General features: G+C 36.9%; 1 protein-coding gene across 1 annotated transcript; it reads right to left on the bottom strand.

Annotated features, from left to right (window-relative positions):
- On the bottom strand, nucleotides 1-27,126 carry Trf2 (TATA box binding protein-related factor 2). The gene is made up of 5 exons (XM_083139157.1): nucleotides 26,991-27,126; nucleotides 18,599-18,882; nucleotides 11,805-12,055; nucleotides 7,346-7,440; nucleotides 1-3,271 (listed from the first exon to the last, which is right to left on the bottom strand). The coding sequence occupies exons 2-5, from the start codon at nucleotides 18,863-18,865 to the stop codon at nucleotides 3,060-3,062; spliced, it is 825 nt and encodes a 274-aa protein (XP_082995283.1). The 5' UTR covers nucleotides 18,866-18,882; nucleotides 26,991-27,126; the 3' UTR covers nucleotides 1-3,059.
- Between the last annotated feature and the right edge of the window lie 694 nt (nucleotides 27,127-27,820).

Raw genomic sequence — 27,820 nt, 5'->3', positions numbered from 1 at the left:
CAACTCTGTTTGGTAATATGAAAAACATAGTTTATTGCCATCACAGGATAGTGTCTGTGGTTTACCTGGCTGTAATAACTTAAATCTACAAAAGTATTAAATAAGATTGTTCAGGTTCTTTTTTAACATATAATATATAATACATTTGAAAAATACAAGGAATCACACTTTTTCTTGTATATGAACACAGAGATTTATCTGTGGTGTTTTCAAGAAACAGGAGGAGGGGGTGCAAAAACGACAATTTTTTTTTTGCAAACATACTCAACACAGAAATCTATGTTATCTGTAATAATCTATACAAAAACACACATGATGCTTGGGTAACAATAAAATATGCAAGTTTCATATACTGAAAAACATGGTATCTATTTAAACATAGTATCAAGCACTTATCTCAATATAATCCCTGCTTGCAGGAGGTTTTTATCTTCTGGAATGACTGAGGATGTGGGGGAAATCGAAAGGAACGATAAAACCAGGAGTGAAAAAGAAAACGCCCCACAGTTATTTGCATCAGATCAAAACAGAAAGCCTCCTGCTATTATTTAATGCCTGGGATATGCTTTGAGAAATGCTTCCAGGCACCACTAATTTTTCCCTCATCACAGTTTTTGATCCCATGATTTGGCAAAAAAAAAAAAAACACAATTCATTCAATCCTCAATTTATGCAATGACTTAGATACAAAAAAAACAAACAAATAGAGGTGAAAACTGGCAAAAAATTAACATGAGACTCTTATTCACAAATATCAACATATTATTTTTCCCTTTGCACTTATGTTATCCTCTACCAAGTTCATTGCCTCAAAGAAAATCCTATTAATTATTAATTACAACTGCAGTGCAACAGAAGAGGCAAATTTATTTCTAGAAGCCTCAGGACAGAAAATTTTTACTCCAACCAGAGAAATCACCACTTTAAAAAACTAGAAGAGCACTTCAGCTAAAAGATGACGACTCAAAGATACTACATGTGCATAAAAATCAATCTCACAGGTCCCCTGGTCTCTAAAAACATTCCCTCCACCATTCACAAACAAAACACCTTAAAAAACACCATATTGCAGTTGGAAGTATTGAGACAGCAGGCTCATGAAATGCTAGTATTCACCCGGAATTTCTTTCAGTCTTCCTACACTTTTCCACTTCACGTCCCTAATTTTCATGCTAAGTTAGTAACATCTGATATTAACGGTAGTATTACATATATTTTTTTTAAATAATGGTGAATTTCCCCACAAATTATATTAAATTACGGTGCTACCTGTATTCTATTGTATGAAAAAATGCATATTGAACAAGAAGTTGAACCTTATGGATTCCTGGTCAGACCTCTGCTTTTCACAAATGAATTCCTGTTTCTTTCATTCTAACAAAATATAATCAACGGTATCTATAAATAACATTGGGGAAATGTTTTGTCATACATATAATAATAGATTTTAATGTGTTCTAATTGTTCATTCTTAATTAACTCATAGATCTACAACTTTCCTATAGCTTTCCATATTCGTATTGCTTCAGTAGGTGAAATGTCAGATAAGCTAACAAACAATCAGACTAATTTAATTGTCAGTGATCAACAATAAGTCAACTGTAAAATGACAAAATCAGATCTGGACCATTGACTTAGGCAGTTCAATATTCACTGTGAACTTGACAATTATGTTCAGCACGAGTTAAAAGTCAATTCTGTTATGAAAATTTGTTTTTCTAGTCAAGAAAACACAGGCTGCGATATTCAGCACTACCAGTAAACTACATACGTATTAAAGTGTCTGATCCTACTTCAGAGATAGTAAAATTCATTCTACATTATATCACATAACATTGCATTTTTTCCAACAACAATCATTACATTACATGTATGAGTTTACTTTGTACTAAAATTATACATAGAATGAAGCCAGGAAGTGAAAATATAAACCTCAGTAATATAAACAAAGATTACATATATTTATCATTAATTCATCTGGCTGACTGTGAACATCTCCATGACTTCAAAAAGACACAATTGTAGTTTATTATATTTGCTTGATTAATGTGAGACTGTTCAAAAATTGACATGGAACCACATTTACTTGTGAAATGAACTGACAAAACTTTAATTAATTCAACCAATACAAAATGAGCAGATCCAATTTATACAATTTTATTATTCCTAATGAATTTTCATCATCATGTCTGACATACAATCACCTCCTTAACACAATTTACACAACTAAGTCAAAGGAGGTAAAAAACAAATTAGCAAAATAGAAGGGGGTGCAGGAAGACTGTCAACATGGGGCAACCAAGTGTCATACAGATTTCAATCTTTATTACTGTGAAACTTTAATAGGATTTTTCTCCCCCAAACCACAAGAACTTGGTAAGGACAAGTCTCTTACTTTTATTTCTTACTTTTCTAGATAGGCACAGCAAATATTCAGACTTTGTGATTCATTGTTTACAAAAACATCCCACTATAAGCTCTGTTATTCCACCTATAATTTTTCACATACTCTCCTACAGCAGCACAGTACAAAACTCATCAAATAAATAATTTCCTTGCTGGAACATGTGACCAACAATCACATACTTAATATAGAAACGAGTATTTTATAGGCCTTTTCAACGACATCTGCCACGAAATGGTCTACCAAAAAAGGAAACAAACGCACTTAAAAAAAAAAATTAAACGTACTCACTAGAATGCAACAATAGAATAATAATAGTAATAAAAACAGGTGGGTTTGTTTCGTTCTTATGTAGAACAAAAGTGCAAACTTCAAATTGTTGCTTCAGTCTATTCGTCAACATGGTATTTTATCTGCTTTTAATACTTAAGTTTCTTTCAGAACCTTTTTCTCATGCTACACATACAGCAATGGCAGTACACCACTCTCAACACAGAGCACACTTACACACTACACACATGTTTGTTCTTGCAGACATCTGGGAAATTTCACACTTTTTTTAATATCTTTCGCATCGAAAAACAGTTTTTTCTTTCACTCATACTTTCTCTCGCATGCTCCCTCACACAAAATATGTTAAAGAAGTACAAGATGATCAATCCAAACTTTCTTCACTATCATAATCTTCTTCACAACATTCTTCCTCATCCTCAACTTCAATATGTTCTAGCTTTCGTTTAACACCATGTCTCGTTAAATTTGCACTGGGAGCAGCACCTTTGTCCAGTTCTGAAGGCTCTTTCCTAAATTCATAGACTAGAGGAAATATGTGTTCTATAGCAGCCTGCACATCTGCGACACGAGGAGCTGAGGAGAGAAACACACGTGAACTAAAATTGGTAGATACACATGTATAACAGAAGATTCCAAATACAGCATTAGCCATTTTACATTAGAACGTATTAACAACAGAACATAACGACAAAAATAATAACAATATAAAATTACATGTGGTTAAGAAACGTACATACTTTTAGTTAACATTCTTCTAAAACGTGCCGAATTTTCAAAAATCTCTGACTTGTTAGATTATTATATTGGCTAGGCAGACTATGGAACAGAATGCTGGATCAGTCACTCGGCTTCTGAGAAGCGAAACGTTAAGTGCTCCTTGTCGAGCGGGCAGGCACTCGAAAGTGAATTTCCTGGAGAAGGCAGTCATTTCTGATGTTGCCATTCACTAATTTATGCAGGAATATATGGTCTGCCAGTCTATGTTTCTCGTGAGGAGGATGGATATTTAACATTTGCAGAAGGATGGTCTTTTCCAAATGTTGTGTGGACGGAATTCGGTGTCGAACAATGGCCAGAAAGAAATTTAGGATGGAATTTAGTCTAAGTTTGAGGGCGTGCCATAGACCAGATCAGAGAGCAGTATTCAATTTTTGGTGAAACAAAAGATTTGTAAAAAGTGCTGAGAGCAGACAGATTGTTTAGTTTGGTAAAACAATAGAGTAGACTCAGCATATGCATGGAACCCTTAGTGACTGCGGAAATACCCTTAGATGGTGGGCTGCTTTCTAAGGTACGTATTAGCCTCACTGTCGAGGTTGTCCTCAGAGCAAAATCTGAATGATTGATGGATTGAAATCAATTTTTTGGGTGCGTCAACACTTACACTCATCACATTATATGGGACCTAGCCCTTATTGTAACTAAAATCAACACTTGTCTCTAGAAGAACTAAAATCTCCTTCCCCATAGCAGATTCTGTAAAGGGCTATCAGCACATATAAGGACAAAACACAACCCAGTCCCTTACAACCTGAAACTAATGATAGTAGTCACAAAAGATACCTTGTTTTGTTCAGAATAGATCAGCATGCTTGCTAATGACAAAACTGTGTATGTAATTAGAAAAATAAAATTTAAAAGCTTTTTCTTCAATAAAAATCAAGTTTGAATGCAGTTATGAATAGAAAAATGTGTACATAACCAGGACAATTATCAACGGAACTAATGAAATAGTAAAAAGTGCATGGTTATATTTTAAGTTGTCCTTGCTACAGGTTTGAAACCTTAACAGATCTTCTTTCAAACATCACTCATCAAAAGTAACAGCTCTTCTATCAAACATCACTCATCAAAAGTACTTCACCTATCATTTCCTATTTTTAAAAAAAATTCAGCATGTTAGATATTCTAATGCTACACATGACATGGTATCATTACAATGATACATTTTTATTATATACTTATGGAGTTTATTGTGTCTGAAAGGTTCTTGCAACACACACTGTCCCAAGAGAACATGACTTTTTGCCTTAGATCACATGCACCTACAGATTAGGTGAATCAATAAAACAAACATCTCTCCACTAGAGTTTTGCATGAGACCACTTTTACTCACTCGTAATCATTCGAGCCTCGCACCCTTGAGCATATACAATCAAAACATTTTAATGTGACAATTATTGTAAAATATCCATCCTGGCAGTTTCAGCCCACAATTATCTATTTCATTTTCATATATCACTGTGTATTGGTAAAATAGACAAAACTACATTTGGAGATGATAACTATGTTCACTTTCCCTGCATCTTTCACTTCACGATCCATATTTGAGAGCCCACTGCCACAGACAAATGACAGTTAAACATGTACTACTGGGCATCGAGAGTATGTCGCTCGTTTTACCCGGTTGAGCATTTTTCGTTCACGTCGTCATGGCAAGTGAAGAGCTCTCAATTTCGTATGCTATCTAGCATAGTTCCTGCAAACTATTGGTTGCTCGAGCAAAAAGCTCTTGCTGCAGCACTCTCTCTCCCTCTTATTACCAAGGTTAGACCCAGCATTCACAGCACATAGAAATATTACCACTTTGAGCACTGAATATGCAAGCAAGTAGCTGTGGGCGTGCAGCTTCGCAGTAATGCAAATCCATCATTTTGCTGCAGAGTGTATTAAGATATCTGATACTTGCGTATATAATTTCAAGTTTGCCATGTTCTGTGGACAATAGAAATTTTGAAAGGACACTTAAACAAACATCTTCCTTACATATTTATTACCTACTGCACATCCAACCACAATCTCTTATAGTGGCACTACCCACAGTGAAACTACCCACTCATTCAGAGTGCAGGTAATATTTACAGCTCTTGCTTTGTAGTGAATTGGTCATGAATTTATTCCATGTTGAGGCACAAATTCAATCACCAAGGTTTGCATGCAAAACAAAGTGGGTTCAGCCAAAGTGAACACCTAGTTTGCATAATTCAGCAAACATTCTGCATTTTTTTAAAAAAAATATCCATTATGATAACATTTGGGCATAATGGATTTCATTAGAATATATCACTTCCAGATCACAATTGGTAGGTCCAGCTGATCTCCATCTGTAGTTCTTTTGCACATTACACTTCAAGCACGGACCAGGATTGTTTCAGGGATATGAATGAGATGTGATCTCTCTGTAAACAAAACAGGGATTGTCAACCAAGTCCTTGTAGAATGGGTTCCAAGTTCAAGCCCTTGTGGAGGCACATTGCATAGTGGTTAGAACTTTAAACTGTAGGTCCAGTCCTGATTAGCCTATATGAAAATAAAGTAAACAAAACAACTCTATGACATTGCTGTTCTACCTCGTGGGTATATCGTGATAAGGATGAATGACAAATGGAAAATTTGGCACACACATAACGAAACTGTCCATGCCTTGTAGACATAATCATTACAATGATCACTTCATGATGGAGGCTTGATACAAACATGTTAAAACAATGGTGATTAAAATGTTCTGATATATTTGAGAGAAATTAAATAAACACATTACTGGGCATTGAGCAACAAGAGAAAATATCTTTTGAAACATTATTAGGGGAAATATCAAAATTCTTGAAATGCACACAGATTCACATTACTAAATAAAAGTAAAAGTAGTTTTTTTTTAAGGGATTATCACAAAAATTTAATGAAGGTCCAAACAAGAGTCTACTATATTGGGCAGATTTCACAACAATTTAACAACCGTTAAATAAGAGAAAAGTTGCAAGGATCAGGAAGTGTGCTATACAGAATGGATATTCTGCTCAAGAATAACACCATTAAGCCTTGTTTCCATGATTATGAAAAACTAACTGATAACTGATAACTACTTGATACAGAGTCTGAAGAAGACCTTGCTAGAAGGTTGAAACGTTACGTTTAGTTTTTGTTTTTAATAAAATAAATTACTGCCTTGGTCAGCATATTTAGTTTTTCATGCTCAAGAAATTGATACAATTATTATCTGTAAGACAGAAAAAAGTTGCCAAAAGGAACAAAAAGAGGGCAATAAAAAAAAAGTATTTATTGAATAAGATGCCCTACACGTCCTCATGCATTCTGCAAAGATTTGTTAATGACTGCACACCAAGATAATCATTGGTCAGACTTTATGTTCATGATACAGGCTATTTCCAGAATTTTCAGTTTATTGACAATTGTTAGCATAAGAAGATAGAAGGTAACTAAAAATGGGATGAAAATAATGCAATGTGAAAAACATAAACAGAAGATATTGACGTCAATAACTCTAAGATTATTCATTTCCTAAAGTTGGTGTCAGAATGAACATTTGCAACGAATTTATCAAAATTCAATACTGACAATAAAAGAACACACAGCATTGAAACCTACAATATATATTTTTTGTGCATTAAATAACTCATTTTAAATTAACGTATTGGATCTTGTCAAATAAATATTCCAGGTGAAAAAAATCAATTTAAGATTGTTTCAGTGATCATTCTATTCTATTCAGTAGTCCAGACTTTAAAAAAAATTGGGGGACACAAGATTGACAAAAATGCTATTTATATATGTATCATATATCATATCACCTTTTGAGGAATGTGTTGTTATCCATTCTATTATATTTGATACATGAAACCTACATACCTGTTACAGTGACACTGCCTGTGGAAAATATTTTCAGCGTCGCCTTTGGTTCTTTCAATTTGTATGTGACTCCTGGGTGAAGCTCTGGTTCATAGCTAAAATTGAACATGGTTGTCAATACAAAATAGCAAGCCAATCCGTTACTTTCTTACACACAAGGAATTAATCCTACTGCTTGGCTCCCTCACATATAACTAAAATCATTTTTCTATTTTAAAAACACAGACAGAACGACCAAATTTTCAAGAATTAGATCTGTTCGGCGTTCCATCCCAGAAGTCTGTGGATCCATGCTGTGCATAATGATAGAGAAGGGGAGAAAGCGAGTGGGTGAAGCAAAGCAATGCACGTTGTTGCGGACAGCTGATGGCTGAAGCCTTGTTGTTCCCTCCATGCAACTCCCTTCCCCCCCATGTGCTCATTGGTCGAGCCCTCTCGAGTCACTTCTTGCACACAAGACTTGTTTTCGGTCAATTGCTCCACAGACTCCTGGGACAGAGTGCAATAGTCTTGAGGTGCTGTAAACCTTATTTCTATTGCAAGAATATAGGAAACTGTGGATGCAATCATCATAAACTTTACCCCGAATGGCCTATGAGGAATTCCAAGTAGACATATATTTTGAACTATAAGCAGGATTATTCAAAAGTAGAGACTGTTCTTTAAAAAAATATTTCTGTTTTGAAAATGCCATAAATGATCCTAGTCCAAGGTCAAATGGAATCTTAAGTTCAACTATTAGTTCTAGGTGTCTAGAAAATTTAAAAAAACACTTTTTCCAGAAGCTAATATTTCTATAAACAGACACTGGGTGCGTTCCAAAAGTCTTCATGAAACTAACGCATTCAACAAAAATAACTAGGCTCGTGAATCTGGTGAAACCCGTTATTTTACAGACTTACGGGACACTCTAGGCAAAAGCGCAGGCTTTAGAGAAAGTTTCCACATGGCATCCAGGGAAGGAATATCCTTATGGCAAAAATAAACTATAATGTGGACTCTGTTACTCATTTTAATCACATTCTAAGAACGGTTAAGGCATACTCATCTTGTGCATGTTGTTTCATATATCACTTTCTGTTAATATTATAATACATATTCCTAACTAGTGCAGTTTGAATCCATCACCATATGCGTTGTCTGCATGCAGCAGATGATTCTCAGCTAACAAACCAGCCTCCTGGCCTGTGTGTTTGGTGAATCTCATTCTTGCACGAAATGCACGGAATGAGAATTTTGGGACAGCATAATGAAACTCACGGAAGCACTTATGGGACAGCCAGTTACCACAACTCATTTAACACGTTAAATGCATGCGACTTTTATTGACACAGGAAAATCATCTTATGCCTCATTTCATTCGCAATTTAAATAACACATTCACCCCTTCGATAGATGTATACAATCAGATGACATGGATGGATTTTAAACTTTGTCTATAGAAATGTATTTATAAACATCTACACAAAATTTGCTTCCATATTTATATGGATAATGAAATAACAACAGTGAAAGTTGACACTACTTAATTTACAATAGAGACTGAGGATTTAAAAACATTTACTGTATTTTAATCGTACTTTTGGCACATCTTTTATATATCATTTTTCTCTTGTATCAAATAGATATTACAAAATGAAAAGAAACAAGGGTACACAGTTAAGGCATTAAGCCACTCACAGTCTAGTGTATATCACAGTCTAATCTAGCTGGCAATGGATCTGTGTGTGTACTTCATTGCATGATGGGCCTCCCCAATGGTGTATTGATAACACAAGGGCTCCCGGGTTCAAACCCTGGTGAAAGCATGTTGGACAGTGGTTTGGACTTCACTTTAAGCTGTTGGCCCAGTCCTGCTTAGCCTATTTGAGCATGAAGTGCACTTGACACAAACTACTGACATTTCATGATGAGTGTTTGATACATGAAAAAAATATGCGTAAAAAGATTAGGAGATACCACTGCAGTTGCCTTCACTGTCGGCACTATCAGTAGTGTCACATGACCAGTTAAACAAGACGTTCACTTGTCAGGTGGAAGAACGTGTTACTCCCTCACTGGCCACAAGGAAGTCTAGATCTAACACCCTGTGCTGCCTCCCCCATTTTTCTTAGTTGGTATATTTCATAGTCAAGAGTTTCACTGATCCACTTCCTGTATTCCTGTAAATGAACAGGATCTGAAACGAGACATCACAAGAGCTATTGCAAGTGTTGACAAAGACAAGATCCGTGGTGGCAATGAACTGATCTTGGCTACAGCTACTTTTCCATGTAACCGAGGATGCACACACAGAACATCTGCCACATCAGTGGCCAAGCATGTTTAACGGTTAACCTGGAGATATTTCACACTGAAGTGACATGTGACAAAGAACAAGTAGCAAGTGGCAGGCAACATGCGAAGTTTGGAGTTTCACATCAACAGTCTGGATAAAGCAAAGAGCTTAAGCAGTAGTGTGGCTCCATGTTGACTGTCTAGTTGACACACACAGTCACATCCCAATGTAGCATTCATGGCAGCACCTTAAGTGGAAAATGTTAGCTGGGGGATGCACCAATGGTTTAACACGGTGACAATGACACAACTGGGGCGGATAACATCTCCTTCACTTCAAGAATTGTACAAAGATATATTCCAGCCGATACGTGCACAAGCAAAAATGATACAGCCAAAAGAACATTCTATTTAAATTCTTAAACACTGTACATATTGATTCTTATTTCAGGTTCAAAATATTTCACTGCCAGTTAGCTTCTTATCTAGAGTTTTGGTACACAAGAGTCATTGATTGCACATGTGCGACTGTGGTGATACCATGCAACCTATATAAAAATGATCTGGTCCGAGTGCAACCCATGCAACAAAGCAGCATATCACTGCCAAGAGGTATGTAGTGTATCGCTTGTCACTTCGACCTCACCAACATGGGTTCCCCATGAGTGTACTGGCCTGGGTGTTTCTTTGCGAATGTCAGTTCGACAATTTCAGCTAAACATTAAAATTGGCCACTTGTGGTAGAAAAGGAGGGGACTGCACAAATTATTTTATTCGCATAGTATTTCCGCTGTAACTAACAGACAGCATAAGGAATTGATAAAGTATATTTTATGACTGGCTAAAACTTTTCTCAAAACATATAGGCCTAGGTTTTTATACAGAGCATTCCCTGACATTCACTACGAGACTCGGCGGCAAGCGGCCCGGCATCAGTGCTTGTCTTTCCCGGTGAACGGGTCCGTGACACTTGCACACTACAGTCTGTTTTTTTCGCTCTCTTTCCCTTTCTGTTGACGTTGCAGACTGACGCCAGTATAATCCTCCCTCGGAAGTTGTGTTGTGTCGTGTCCGTGTTCAACATTGTGGCTTAATATGGCACCACAAAAGTTTACATTACAACAAAGGATTTATCTTGTCCAGTGTTACTTCGTAAAGAAGAATTGTGGAGTAGTGCAACGTTTTGCAACAAAATTTCCTGGTGTTCCCGTTCCACATAGGACCACTATATTAAACCTCGTAAAAAGTTTAGAGTAACAGGGTCAGTTCTGAATAAAAGTGGAAAGAAAAATGGGGAAATTTAAAAAAATAAAGTATACAAAGACAATCCGCACATCATCCGTGAGTTAAAAGAGAGTATTGTATGAGAAATCGGGAGAATTACAGTAGACGAACTTGCACGAGTAAATGTCAATTTCCTTCGGAGATGACAGGAATGTGTTGCGGCAGAGGGATGTCATTTTCAACACCTTCTGTAGTCAAGGTTAGTACACAATATGAAAACTGTAATTTTAATAGCTGACCCTTGCGACTGTCGCGGACCCGTTCACCGGGAAAGACAAATGCTGATGCCGGGCCGCTTGCCGCTGAGTCTTGTAGCAAATGTCAGGGAATGTTCTGTATATTCATTACATGTCAGTGATATGTTCTTCAGGTGCCTTTCGCTAAAAATTTACAATGCTGGAAAATATAGAATCCAAAAATATATAATTGGGGTTGTATAGAATCATAAATATTCTTAGAAGTACTGATTCAGTCATGGTGATAGAGTCGGTAGGGTATCCGGCTGCCATGCGGGAGACTCAGGTTCGATCTGAGTGGGTGATATAAGATTGGAATTTCTCTCACCTTGTCCCAATATGAACGTGGCTCTGGGGTTCACTCTCTAATAAATAGGTACCTGGATGATAAACCCTGGGAATTGTGGGGGCCTACATTAATGGCACATGGATCTTTACCTTATTTACCTCAGAAGTACTGATTCAGTAAAATTATTGGCAAATTAACATACCAATACATAAATATTGTAGGTTATTAATCAATACCAACGGATTAATGGGCTAATCTCAGCACTCTTTGTGATTATATCAGTAGTGGCTTACATTGTATAGCCTGGTAAAAACAATGTTGGCAAAAAAGGAATGGGACTACGATCAAAAGTTAATATTTTTTAAGGGCTTACCTGGCATTTTCCCTATGCCGCATTGAAAATGGTGTAATTTTTATCGCAAAAGGCATCGAACAGGTTCCTAAAACATTTACAACTCTAAAGTTGTTGAATCTGGTGTTAAAGCCTAGCTTCTGTAAACACCTTGCAAATTTCCTTGCAGCTATTTTGGCTTGATCTTCACTAGTCGCTCCTGTGCAGGTGATTTTTCCTGATGACCAAATTGATGCAGTTGTAAGTGGTTTCCGCAACTTCATTGTTACCATCTGCGGAGAAAGAACATCTGTGAGATGTGTCAAAGTAATTGGTGAGTTATAATTCATGTAATAAGTTTTGCGATACACATGGAAATATGGCATACTGTATTTTTTTTTCAGATAATATGTTAATCTTTCTATTAGCACTCATTTTCATCATCACAGAAAAGAAACACTAAGTAACAAAAATACAAATACAACATTGTCATACATAGTCATCATGCACTTTTTCCTTAATATTGGAAAGACATGGTGAATAACACAGTAAGAAGCAGAGAATAAAACAGCCATTACACTCTCTTATTTAATAAAACATTAAAATGCTGACAAATATATTTTTTATACTATATAAGTTTGCCTTGGTCATAATTTTAATGTTTTATTAACATGGAGACAAGGCTTAACAGCGTTTCTATTATTTAAGTTTCGCAGCACTTAAGGAAAACCAATGTTCAAGAAAGACTTTCATAATGTAGCCAACTTGACAACATAATAATTGTTAATCGGCACCACTGACTATGTTATTTAATTCTGCATAATGGTATTGCAGATAACTGCATAGGACGAAATTCCTGGATCCTGTACTCTGGAGCACAGAAAGTGTAACATTGTTCACAGCTGCTTCAACATTCCAGGGTGAATGTCAGACATTTCTTGTGCACTCACATACAAGCTTTAAGGGGGAAAATACTGTTCCTTGCTATGTTGGTGCTCTGTATGAAGCAAAACCAGAGATCATCCCCAATATTGATGAAGTTATACGGTCGGATGGACCATCATCAGAATTCAAAAATAGATTCATGACCCTTTTTGTACAATAACTTTGTCGTAAATACAGAAAAACATTCGTCTGGAAGTATTTTGCACATGGGAAGGGAGTAGTGGATGTAATTGGCAGACAAGCGTATAGTAATAACTTGTTCATACTCATGTAATAAGTAAAAGTAAATCTGTGTAAATTGTAGAGACTGCTTCAGATTTTCATAACTAATTAGAAACTTCATGCCAAAAACTAAAGTTATTTGATAAATGAAGAAGCAATTTCACAAGAGAGAACTTGGGATGATGTTCAGCCAATTGCAGGCATCAAATCAGTGCATACCACAAAAGCTATTCCAGGTAGAAGTTTATATATCCTTGAGAATGCTGTAACTACTGAATTAGAAATTTATGTGAATGCGAATGCAAACAATAGCATATGTGACTGGGTCAGAGTAAGATATTATGACGAACACTATCCAGGTGAAGTTATGAGAAAGGTTGCTGATGAATATGATATATCCGTAATGGTGAAGGCTGGTGATACCAACCACTGGAAATGGACTTTGAAGACTGATAAGTTATTGTACCCAATCAGGCAACTTGTAAAAAAAAAATTATGCTTCCTCTCCTAGTTAATTCCAGAGGACAGTTCAAGTTTCAAGATGTTATGTTTTGAAGTGTGATGCACGGGACACACAAACTATTTGCACTGGTGCAATGGCTTGTATGGAACTGTAATAATTGCATGTCCAGTTCGTTATGCAGTATATTGAAAGAATATTTTAGTGTGGGAATGTTTTTCTACAAATAATTCCTGGTCCAGAAGAAAAAGTTGCTATTTTGCGTGATGCACGGGACAAGGATGCAGGGTACTTCAAAAAGGTCAGTTTTGCAGTTTATAAAAACACTAATTATTTTACTTTCATATTCAATATGCAGCTAAGTAACCCTATATTTGATAAATAAAAATAATTCAGATATGCTAATTATATACATCTATAAAAATGTATCTGTACCTCAGGTATAGTTTCAGAGTTTTTCGCTTGTAAAATGACAATCAACGTTATAGATGTTTTTTAAAGAATATTTTCTAAATATTTACCTGTTTTTTGTTTTTCATGATGATTTAGACTTTACTCTACCTAAATACCATGGATAAAAATTTAATATTGCAATTTTGTTATTTGATATCCTGGTTTCACTTTTCAGATAAAAGTAAAAAAAAGTAAAACCCAAGAACTTTTATTTTACAAAAATTCCATTTACTGTTAAAGTTAAATGAGAAGACAACCACTGACTTATTTTTAATAGCCTGGATGACTGATGTGGGGGTACCTCCTCTCATGTGCCCCCTGGGTATGACATATACTCTTCTTCCTTTCGGATTTATATTATTTTTCCCATCGCATATTCAGTGCCAACTTTGCGATTCAGTGCCAAAGTGTAAGGGGAAGGAGTTATTTTATTCTTCAAGCCTTCTCCTGGACTAGGATAACAATGTTTCCAAAAAAAAAAAAAAAAAAAATTTTCTTTCTTTTGCATCATTTTCCAGAATTACAACAGCACTATTTCCATCTCGCTTATTCTAATTGTGTTTTTTTCTTCTTTTTCTTTTTTGTTATTTTGTGTTGCTATTCTTCCATTTTCGGCTACTCGCAAAGATAAAGAGAGAACACACATGCCCAGGCCAAATTCGAACCCGGGGTCCTTGCATTCTAACGTATTGTGAAAACAACTTCATCACGAACGTCAAAAATGCATTTTCTTAAAATATATTTTTCACATTTACATTACTTTGATTATAGACGTGGACAGTCCAGTTAATTAATATTTACGCTACAATCTTTCCATTAGCCCTTTTCTTTGAGACTGAGAGACACCAAATTCCCTGCATGTGGTTAAAATGTTTGATAGTAAGCAACACTGCTGCTTTCCGAACACTTACTACGACTGTACTGCCAGACACGAAGCTGGACTTCAACTCAAACAAGTGTGCCACTTTCTCTGAACAGAAGTGTACAAGGTAGGCTAGGTGGGTCAGGAAGTTGGTGATGGGGTTGTGAGGTTTGGGTCTGCTATTGAGGTAGAATTCTATGGAGCGGAGGCCATGGGAGAGGGGTATGTTGGTGTAGAGGGAAGTGACGTCGATGGTGGCAAGGATGGTGTTTGAGGGGAATGGTGGAAGGGTGCGTATTTTCTGGAGGAAGTGGTTGGTGTCAGGGAGGTAGGAGGGCAGAGCTTTCACAAGAGGCTGGAAGTCAACAAAGGCTGAGATTCTTTGGGTAGGTGAGTTGTGGCTGGACACAATGGGTCTGCCAGAATTGCCAGGTTTGTGAATTTTGGGCAGTAGGTAGGTGGGCATGCGGGGGTTGTCAGGAATAAACATGGCTCTGATAGGAGCTGTCAGGCCTTGAGGGGGGCCATGGGTGTGGATTCCACCTCATCCCCCCTTCCCAATCTTCACCTGCCCCACCACTCACAGTTTTCGATGAGCCTGGTGACAGAACAGTGTTTTTTCAGTTTTACGCACTACTTCTTCTTCGATCAAGACCTAGCAACTCTGCAGGTCTCTAACTTCCGGTTCCATTTTTTCGCCTAACACTGAAGATACAGCGAAGGAGTCTGCGAAATTTCAAATTTCTTCCACTGTCTGGTGAGTGTTTCCTTTCTCCTTCTTTGCTTTATATAGACAGGGTGTAACATAAATATATGTCAATACTTGGGAGACATATTCTTCACATGAGACGATGAAATAATGTTATATGAACATGGGTCCAGAAATGAGTCATTGACGCGTGAGAGTGCATTTTCGAAAACGCTGTCAGATGCCACATACCCCACATCTGAACTGGCGAGAAACATGTGGGAGACATTGGCATTGACCCTGGGTGAAATTGGGAGGGATTCGAGAAACATATCGTAGTCAGGAAACGCTTTATTGACATGTTACAGTTCGTATGCTACATACTACACAACATCCCATACCAGACCTGTAAGTAAAAACAAACAGGTTCACAAGAAATGTTCAAAATGTCCACCATGTGCACGGAGACATGCAGAAACCCGCTGTTGCATACACTCCCGAATGTGCTCATGAATCCCTGGAGAGAATTCCGTATCGTATCGCATCCGTCCAGAATACAGACACGAAGACTCTCAGCATCGTGCTCCGGTGTTGCATACACAAAAGCCTTTAAATGCCCCCACAAAAAAAAGTCTAGTGGGTTGGGTTCTGGAGAGTGTGGAGGCCACAGAATTGGTCCACCACTGCCGATCCACCTACCACGGAAATGTCGATGCAGAAACCGACGAACATTCACACTGAAATGGGCAGCAGCTCCATCGTGCATGAGGCACATGTGTCGTGGTATATCAAGTGGCACTTGTTCCAATTGCACAGGTAAGGTGTTCCGGAAGAACGCTTTGTATGTCCGTCTGTTAAGCCTTGGGGGGGGGGGGGGGGACACATAGGGCCCCACCAAGCAATCACCCACAATGCCAGCCCACACATTGACGGCGAACCGGTGTCGATGACGTGATTGCACAATCGCATGCGGATTCGAGTCAGCCCATATGTGTTGATTGTAGAAATTCACAATCTGGTCACGTTGGAAGGCCGCCTCATCGGTAAACATCACAGTTGCAGGGTTTGCACATTGCTGGTGAAACCATTCACAGAACACTACTCCTGCGGGGAAATCGGCATGGTACGGGTACAACCGGTTGTCACGCAATACTCTCCAGACAGTGATGTGGTTCACATTACGTCTGGCTGCTAATTGTCTTGTGCTGACACTCAGTTCGCCTTCAACGGCTTGCAGAATCCCCTCCTCCAGTTGTGGCGTCCTCATCCTCCTCAGCCTCCCCCTGTCACATGTGGCAGGCATGAATGTTCCTTGTTCCCTCAGACGACGATGTATTGCCTGAAACATTCTCCTGTCTGGGCACTGTCATTCTGGGTATCTCTCACGGTACAAATGCTGACACGACTACTATTGCCATATGCTAACCCATACAGGAAATTGGCATCAGCCAATTCTGCATTTGAATGCCTGTGCATTTGACTGTACCTGCACCCATGTCCGTGATGAACACACAACAACTGACAGTACTTCCTTGATGCTGGTCCGGCAAGCATTGACGTAATTCACATGGCAAGCTTACTACGTCTTCCTGTTCACACGGGTGCCACTTGTGGTGAACCGTCAAACTGATGCATTGTACCTTCCCCTCCTCCGTAGGTTCATCCAGGGTTCACCAGAACGTCTACTACATAACATGCAGACTGTGTGTTCTGGTATGGGGTGTTATGTAGTATTTGGCATACGAACTGTAACGTGTCAATGAAGTGTTTCCTGACTACGATGTGTTTCTCGAATTCCCCCCTCCCCAAATTTCAACCGGAATGAATGCCAATGTCTCCCACCATGTTTCCTGCCAGTTCAGATGTGGGGTATGTGGTATCTGACAGCTTTTTCGACATTCCACACTACACCGCTTTCGCCTCGCACAGTGTACAGCGTTTTCGAAAATGCGCTCTCACGTGTCAATGACGCATTTGTGGACCCATGTTCATATAACATTATTTCATCGTCTGCATGTGATGAATATGTCCCCCAAGTATTGACATATATTTATGTTACACCCTGATTATATAAAATAGAATGGAGAAAGAGCCAAATAAATATATGTAAGTAGGAGAGAGTAAACACTTGCTAAATACAGAAGAAAACAGATGGCATCAATGCAACAAGTGATAGGTGACAGGTGTCAATGAGGAAAGTTCTTTAGCGAGTGTTTACTGCATGATTGGTGTTAGGTGAAGTTCGGGAAGGAAAAGAGGGGGGGGGGTGTTAAGTTTAGTCCGAGAGTATAGTGGCATGCAAGCCTGATACGTAGGTCTTTCCCATCGCCTGTGGAAGGTGGTGTCTGTGGATGAGGGTTGTCGTATACCAATTGAACATATACGCCAGACTTGATCTGCATCAGCAGTGAACACCAGACCTGGTTATTGAATGTTGTCAGTTATCAGTCTGTGTATTGCTTCTCTCATGTATGTCTCAAAATCATAGCCGTTCTTCGTGACGAGACTTCTTTCATTTATACCAATATGTAAGTTGTTGTACTTGTTCTGTTACTGTGTTCCTGAATTATACACTTTTGTTTGTGTTACAAATTATGTCTTATTCTTAACTCCATTTCTTGGATAATCGAAGAACTGAAAGAACCCGAAACTCAACAAGGGTAATACGTGCATAATAGCTACATGGAAAGTCCTGAAAGGCAGTGTTATGGCTGTTGGTGTGGGCCAGAGTTTTGGGTTGAAGAAAGGTTTGTTTCCGTGTGGCTATTATCCACTTATTACTCGCATCCCCAGACAACTCCTCCCGCAGGCGATGAGAAAGGTCCTACATATCAGGCACACATGCCACTATATCCCCAGACTATACCAAACCAACCAATAATCAATCCTTTTACTTCCACCTAGCACGAACCATGCAGTAAATACTGACTAAAGAACTTTTCTTGTTGATGCCCGTCACCTATCACTTCTTTCTGGCTACACTGCTACACTGATGCCATCCGTTTTCTTCTGTGAACATGCAACCAGACTGCGAAATTGGGGTTTACTGTCTCCTACTTACTACTTACAGACCTAGATGGAAAAGTAACTTTACCTGATACTGTGATACTGCTGACCATTTACCACCCCCTGTAGCATGTGTGGATAACAACGGCAATTACTAGCGGTTAAGCATATATTCACAAACCAACAGAGATAATACATACCCCATTTTCCCTCCTATATTCCACATTGGCCCCATTTAAAGCTATTTGTCGTAGGTTCAAGTGGCATCTAACACTAAAGCTGCAAACCACATTGTTAATTACAATATCTATTTCAGGAGCATCGGAGTCTGGCTCGGCGGGATCTAGAGCTTCCCCCTCGTCAGCCGTCTCATCCTTCTTCTCATCTCCTACCTCCGTGTGATCAACGTGATTCAAGTTTCCATTCGCCAGAGTGTTCATGCCATTCTTCTGGAGAATTGTAGCCATGTTATTCGCAACTGGCACTGTAACAGAAAACAAAAGTGGATTATTAAAACGACCATTGAGAATTTACTCTCATTTTAATTGGCTAACCATGACCATGTATTTAACAGGGCTGTACCAATGTGAAACTTTCATCAATGTACATACTGTGTCAGTATTTGGAAGTAACAGTTACTTTCACTGTATCACACACTTAAGAGTTATATGGAATAAAGTAATCATACAGGTAAACTTACAGTAACTTTCTTTAACTAAGTTTTTTTAAGTTCACTTCATGCACGGTAAGGCTAATTGGGACAGGACCTACAGTTTAAAGTGGGATCTATATTCACTGCTCGAAAAATCTTCATCAGAGCTAGGCAGCAGCTCTGAAATTCAGGTGCCAGGAAACCACCTACTGGCAATTGTGCATACTATAAGAAGTTGAGCATCACCGTATTCAAAACATTGCTAAATCATGTGAGAAAGCAGAAAATTTGGGGTTGGGGGACAAAAGAGTAAGGAATAATTACTGATTCTATGAAATGTTCACAACGTTGATAAAAAAATCATAACACCATTAAGCCTTGTTTCCATGATATGAAAAACTCAATATGCTGACCAAGGCAGAAATTTATTTTATTATAAAACATAAACTAAACGTAACGTTTCAACCTTGTAGCAAGGTCTTCTGTACACCCAACGATAAAAGAAACAGTAGGCGAATTGTCCACCACCATTTTCATTCGGTCTGAATTACACGATTGAATTACACGATATGATGACACTGAATTGAAATAATAACTTCAATATGCAAAGAACAATGTGTGCTTCGAACCAACATAGTTTCATTACTTAAAACAACACAGGATGTAGAATAAAAAAGTAAATAAAATAGCGGTGGACAATTTGCTTACCATTATCTTTGCCATTGACTTTACTTGGCACAGAGTCTGAAGAAGACCTTGCTAGACGGTTGAAACGTTACGTTTAGTTTATGTTTTAAAATAAAATAAATTTCTGCCTTTGTCAGCATATTGAGTTTTTCAAAAAAATTATTTGCTAACTTGCTATACTGCAATTTGAACTTAGAATCTTCAAAATTTCGTACATGCAAACTTAAAAGAACGGCGACATTACAGCAAAAGATCACAGTCACCAGGCTGAATTTTTTAGTCGCCATGGCAACCTGGCGACTGGGATTTTTAGAGCCCTGTCTATATCACTATGTGCCCCACCTGGTATTGAACTCTGGACCCCTTGATTGCAAGGGAACAATGTTGCCACTGCACCACTGGGGAGCACAGCAACTCAGCTAGATTTAAAAAGTAACTTTCCAAAACTGGAGTATACAGTATAGTGGAACCACAAGCAAAAAAACCTGTGGAGAACCCCGACTCCTGTGCACCGTACTCCTGCATGGAGGGGAGGAGCATATTGAAGCATGCTTTCTTATGGCCAAAGCGAATGGAGGAAGGGAAAAGTGCATGGAGACTTTTTGTCGAAGGTTCTTTTCGTTGTGGTCGCTCTATAGAACCTCAATTTTATTTTTCAGAAGACTAAGGTGAAAAAACTTGAAATGTAAAATCTGGGAAAATTTAGTAACATTTTTGCTATATTGGGACCATAAATACTGAATGTACAATGCGGAAAAATGTAAAATTCAGGAGCAGAAATCAGGGTTTCACAGTATATGTAAACTTTACTAATATTGTTGCACTAAACAATAATTTAATAACAGGATATAGATAACATTTCATGAAAACAACGTGTACATCATAGTAATCCTAACCTACTCAAATAAATACTTACTGGTACACTGCAAGGAGTGCTAGAAATGGGAGGATATGCATGAGTGTGTTTGCGAGTGCCTCTTCAACAATTTGATCTAATCAACACTCACCCCCATTGTTGAAATTAGCCAAAAGTGACAGAAATGCAATGTGAAATAACGAAAGTACAAAATACAAAACTGAACGTGCAGGTTAATATGAACACATGGTGTTGGTTACTGTAATTTTATCACTTTGAGGATTTCCAAAGGATGATTTAGATAAATGGACAAGGATTACAGGGGGGAGCTGTAATCAAAACATGCCCCAAAAGTATAATGATGCAAAATGTTTAGGAAAGCATAGTGCAATTAGAATAATCTAAGGAAATCAAATATATAAGTTAATCTTCTAATGCAAGAGAAAGGCACAAGACAATGACATGATTAGCAATTCTAGAGTTAACTATAATGAAATAGCTACTGGTCATTCACAAAATGCAGAAGCATGCTTGATGGAAAAAACATTCTACATTCATGATGCAGCAAGAATATAGCATTCACTTCAAGCTAGCAAGTATCCATTGATTTCCAAGACTTGGATAAAAATGATATTGTTGTTCTGTCACTTTAGGATGAAAAGATAGGAATAGCCAGTCCTTGAACCTAGAACATCCATTGGGATCATGAATCAAATACTCAATGTGATCAAATCGACTATCAAGGCAGCACACCGAGTATAGTGTCTGTGCAGGAAGTTAGGTTCAATCTCGTGGAAAGCATATTGCACAAATGAATAAAGCATATTTTTCCAGCATGGGAAACATATTTTCACATGCAGGAATAGTAAGGTATTCAAACCTAACAATTCTAACCTACTCAAAACATGAAGGTTTACACTGTATGAAGCTTAGCCTAATTAATATGCTGAGAGAAACAGCCCTGACCCATCCATTCAAGATGCTGACATAGGCACATAAGAGCATGATTATGCTTCCAAGTAAATATTCAGAGAAAAAAATAATGGGATGGATGTAGAAATGCAGGACTCCCTTAACCCATTCTGCCCATAATTTTTTAGGGGGGTGGGGCAAATATGACAATTTTGACATATATTACAAGCTTATGATAGTATTCAAGCAGTGTGTGTCAATTGCCCATTTTATTTTTTACATGCTTTTACAGTGGGCAAATCTATTACACAAATTAACAAATGAGTCATCTACTAAATAATTACATGCATTTTTGTTACACATCTTCATGAATATTTTTCATTGCTGAATGAATCACCCTTTGTGTGAGTATCAATAATATGCATAAGAAATAATTTCCAACGATTTACATATAATGTGCAGAGAAACACATCCAGTCCTCATATACAACTAAACAGAAATGGTTTTACTGTGTGGAAGTGGTTGTATATTTCCGCTGAACTTATTGAAAGGCAAGGAATTTGACTCATACGGCTTCCAAGGATTTATGCACACTACTACTTATGATAATATGCCAGGGCTGTTGCTTTTACACAAATTTTGGCGATCTTAACTACATGTAAATTACATAATGAATAGATGATGTTATGGATCTATTCTTTTACAATTTCTTACATATTCATGTAATAATAACAATGCAATATTATTAATTTACATATTTAATTAATAGTATTTTAATTGAATATAATTATTCTAATTATATTATTATTATTGAGACACTTGGTCAGACCCCCCAAAATGTATTTCTAGATACGTGCCTGTCACATTGGTATGCTTTCCTTCTAGGCTCAGTGGTGGAGGCACATAGTGGTTTGGATCCCACTTTAAACTGTAGGTCCAGTCCCGATTAGCCTTACTGTGCATAAGTGGACTTAAAACACCAAATCAATCAAACCTTTTAGGCTCAGAGTTCAACCTTAGATGCAAAAAAATAAGGTTCATTGTTGTGTATGTAGGAAGCGAAGATAGTTTTGTCGAAAGTGTTTATTTGCTGTTTTGTTCGAGAAAAGGCGTTGAGAAGCATTTTGAGACGTGGTTCGTTGACATTCTACCCAAACTGAACCAAACAGCGTAATTACCATGGATAATCGATAATAGGTATCATTCTGTTCGCAATGAGAATGTACCAAACAATGCTTCAAGAATAAATTACATCAATAGTGGCTTTCGTGGAAGACTGGTAAAAACAAAGTTTACTTTATATCAGTACTTCGTTTATTACACGTATTCCAATCACTAAAAATCCGTTAGTTTCTCAGTCAAAATATATTTTTAAACTTTGTCACGTGGGAGGTAATTTGTTTCTCTGTTCGTGTTCGTATTTCGTTAGCGCCAAGCGTTGACATTTCTCCGCATGAAGATCAGCTGCACGCAAGAACGTTCCACTCCTCGTATGTGCTTTCTCTGCGGACTCTGAGATGCAAATGTGACTGAGAGAATTTTTCATGCTTGACGCGGAGTGATACATCAAGTTGTAGTGCGGTCCCAGCTGACGTCACTGTCAAGATAGGTTATACCTGAGTGTAATTATTCTAGAAAACATGCAAAATTTGATTCTTTTTTTAAAAAAAATCTTTTGCGCAATTTTCACATGAAAAGATGGATTTTGTGATCATATAACATGTATTTTAATATTCTGATGTAATTCTTGAATATTTACAAGCAAATTTCTTAGCAAATTGATATATGTATAATTGGAGTAGAATAATTGATAGGTTTTGATCAATATTTTGAACAACTTTGAATTATTTCAATTTTCAAGTATCGGTGGGAATTGGAATTGGTTCAAACTGGTATCGGTTCAGCTCTAGTTTCACGTTATGTCTGCAATAATTATTTACAATCAGGGTAATCAACCTGATACATACTGCATTTCTCCTTTACCAGATTTACTAGGAATGTAAAAACCAGCTTTTATACACTAACTATATAGGGTACATGTGTATTACAGGGCATCTGGAAACCCTATTCTACACAATGGCTGACAAGGTTTGTTGTACTATCTCTTGACAAATCTGTTCAACTGACACATTACTTTAACATGCCTTTCTTCTGCATCTACTACAATGTACCCAACATCATATCTTCATTATTCATTCCGATATCTTGCAGTTTGTTATTTGTACTGATTCTATGGCACGGTGTGTTCTTATTAAGGCAGTTGAACCCTTTGTCTTTTCCAGCGTAACATTATTAACTTTTTGGAAATTCATTAATTTCACTTGCTGCAAATTTCTTTGTTACATATATTAACTTATTCCCCATACAAATTACGTTCTTCCCGTTCACATGCTACTTTGTTATTTTCTCTCCATCGCACTTCATTTGTTCATGTCATTTAAAGGTGTTGGGTGTCCACCGTCCAGTTTCGCAAATATATTTAGTATATATACAAGGCACTCCATACATACCTTGTAGCCATATAATTTCAGGATTTCTTTATATCAGGTTTTAATTGATTGCTTTATTTTACTTCCCTTTTTGTGCCACCTTTGGCAAATTTGCAAACTTGGGATGAGTGATATGATTAAATTGATGAATGGACACTCACAAATATTCATGTTCAGCCAGGATTCGAACCTGGGTGCCTTTGCCATTGTAGCGCGATGTGCTAACCACTCCGCCATGGGGGCTAGCTTTTCAACGAGGTATTGATACTGCTGTTAAAATATATGTTCTACTTAACTATATATTTTTCTTCCCCTTTTAAATTCTAATGTATTTGTCTCCTTCTGGCTATTTTTTTCTTCATTTTTCTCAAGTCTTTATTGTACTTTCATGAGGATTTTTTATATTACCCCAGGCAATAATCATTCTCATATTTTGTTTCCTTGCTTCTTTTCTCATTCGGAACACACAGCATGCTACGATGCCAGGGGTCCTGGGTTCGAATCCTGGCCTGGGCAGGGGTATTTGTTGTGAGTGTCAATTTATTACTTTCTTCATATCATCACTCATCCTCGCGATTAGCCAATGGTGGCAGAAAAGCAAAGTAAATCAATCAATCATTCGGGGCATTCCACTAATCCATTTAAATAGCAAAATGAATTAATCTGAAAATCATTAATGTCTTAATATCCTTAAGGTATAAATGTTTGTGATGTGTATATTTTACCAACAAAAAAATATTAGCACCTGCAGTCTATACACTTCACAAACAAATGAAGTTATCCACTTATATGATGCTGGGTGGGCACTAGAGCCACTTGAACAGGTGGAAAAAAATCCCGGTTCTCTCCCATCGAACCTGGGTCTCTCGCATGGTAGTCAGATGCTCTAACAACTGAGCTAATGTGGCTTTTTCATGAAATCACTTGATTATGAATATTTTAATCCAATATCATATCCAGAACCTTACATTTTGTGTGTGAAATGTCACATACATAATGCTGGAATGCCTTCCTGCAAGTCTCTTAAGATAAAAGAGTTTTGTCTCCACATGTAAGAACAAATCCAAATAACGTATGTTTGCTTCTTTCAACTTTGAAAACAATGGATATGATCCTCTTGTGTCCAACATTTAGCACATTATTCTGTGGTATGATAGCTTTAAATTTTACTGCAATATAATGGAATATCATCTCATGACCTGCACGTAACAAGAAAATTAAGAATTTAACAGTAATTCCAAATAACGAAACTGTGAATGAGTGTAACAATACAAAATTTTTAGGTGTGTGGACTGATCAAAACATATCATGGAATGTACATGTAGACAATTTAACTAAAAAAAAATAAGTAAATTGTTTTATGGCGAGGATTTGAAGAAATGTTTTATTTATAAATGATTTAAAAACAGTTCATTTTGGACAATACATCCAGTGTTATCATTTGGTCTCAGTTTTGGTGAAAATCCATCAAAATTGCAAAAGGTGTTTGTCTGGCAAAAAATAATCTTAAACACAAAGTTCCCTAGGATATAAAGGTTTAAAGATGTATAACAAGTATCACAAGAAATAAGCAGCTATAATAAAAAAAATTAAAACAGAAATAGGTAAATTATTAATACCTAATATATTCCATGGAAGTAAAAAATCATAATGTCTGATTTTCATCAAAAATATGAATCATATCTACACAGGATCTATTTATTTCTATTTTCTACACATACATAAACAACTCCTGAACAAGTTCTGTAATCGCTTATCCTGTTTCATCATGTACAAATTATAAGGGAATGTTTTATTTTTGTAATAGCAATGTAACTATCATCTTGATTGGTATTGTGACTATTATTCACATGTAACATAAACATTTTATAGTTTTTAGATACTTAGTAGTTCTAAGACTGACCTGTTTAATATCATTGTACATTTTATACTACTAACGATCATATGGATGGTAATAAATCAAATATTCTAAAACAAAATAACTTCCAATATGTTAATACCTTGAGGAACACCTTTACTTGTTTTATATGTATTCAATTGAATTATATACATGACAAGCACCATCAGGTATTATTCATGAGTATCATGCTACAGATTCATTTTCCAATTTGCAATGTTTACCCTTATGGCTTCTATCATGTTCTCATGATGGCCTAATGATGTTTGAAGGTTTAGTTTTTTTGTGCCAGCCTTTTGAGATATATATATGGCATTGCTTGACCTCATGGCTTTCATTGTCCTCAGTCAAAATTACAGAGTCGAACTCAAATGTTTACTTCCACAGGCGAAGATATATCAATTTTGCTGATGCTAACTACAAAAGCAGCATGGGGGTAAATGTGGCTAGAAAGGTGTATGCTTGAAACTTTTGCATTGATTTAATTTCAGAAATACTTATAATTTTGATATAAGAAGTGCAGATAGTGTAATTCCTATTATTTTTCATACGACTACCGCATTAAGTAACCCCCCCTTCACCTTTCTCTTGTACTGTTTATGAAGCATGTATGTCTGGCGAAAATTGTGCACTCCTCAAGAATCAATGCCAATGTAATATATCACATAATAAAAGTAAGCATGCATATAATATTGGGACACACCCGTTGCGACACTTTGTCGGTCTATACTGCAGCAATTCTCTACAAATCATATAATGTAATGACAAGGCATCCAACACATTCAGCAGTAGTGTCAGTACATAGGTTTAGTAAAGGTCCTATCCAAGTGAATGTATTCAAAAGGAGTAAATTCAAATCATGTTATTACCGCCTGGGAACATATACGGCAATAAAAACACACATAATTTATTACAGCATCATTATACTGGACTATATTCAATGTGAATTGTAAAAGGATATCCCAGGATACGTTTTCCCATGCAACGCCATCCTCGTATTTTGCCTCCCACGAAGTCAACCCAGAGCTAACTTGTGGGATGCAAGCATGTTCGTGCTCTTGTTTAGTATTCATTCTTTGCAACCTGGAATTTTACTTACAAATAAAGATGCTGCTTTCAGCGAAATTTCATTAATTGAAGCACAACATAACACACATTACGAGAGCCTGCTTTTGTCGTACACTACTCCAATCATTGTGCTCAGCTCGTTCGCCAATAATCCAATGTAACGAAATATTTGATTGGTGCGTACGCCGACCATCCTACATTCTAGACATATCACATAATTTCTTTGAAAATGCAGAGTTATTTAATTGTATGAAAAATCTCTGCACCAAATTATTTCCTGTCCTGTTGTATATTTGATAAATCCAACATTTAAATTAAAATGAATACATCTTATAACATTACAACGAATCAAAACCCTATTCTAATATCACTTTATGTTTTGTTTAAGATGAATTTCAAATAGATCTTATGCTGGCATGAAAAATTTTGATTTTGAATGTTTTTACATCCATCACGGAATGATATTGACAGAAAAACATGTGTTTCAAGATCAACGTGTGGTGTAAATTTTATCCGATTTTTTTTAGTATTAATAATATGTACAGAAAATATATCATTCGTCATTCACTTTTTCATCTCAAGAAGTTTATTACAAATTAGTTCGTTTATTTAGACTGGCAGACTCAAATGGAGTTAATCGTATTTATTAGATGACCTTTCTATAAGATGAATATTTCCCCAATGAATCACCAAGTATTTACCGTAGAGTAAGCTATGTATATACTGCTGACGCTGAGAAACTCTGTGAGGCCAAAGTAAATTACATAGGCATGTGTAATTTAGGGATTTACGGTGCGGGAACCACTATCGCAAAAACCTTTTACACTGTCGGTGGGAAAATTCCAGAAATTAAAAAATCGC

The sequence above is a fragment of the Lepisma saccharinum genome, chromosome 17 (genome assembly GCF_977018435.1).
Source record: "Lepisma saccharinum chromosome 17, izLepSacc3.1, whole genome shotgun sequence".
Classification (NCBI taxonomy): domain Eukaryota; kingdom Metazoa; phylum Arthropoda; class Insecta; order Zygentoma; family Lepismatidae; genus Lepisma; species Lepisma saccharinum.
Note: the sequence above shows the minus strand (reverse complement) of the source record. Positions and strands in the feature narration are given on the sequence as shown.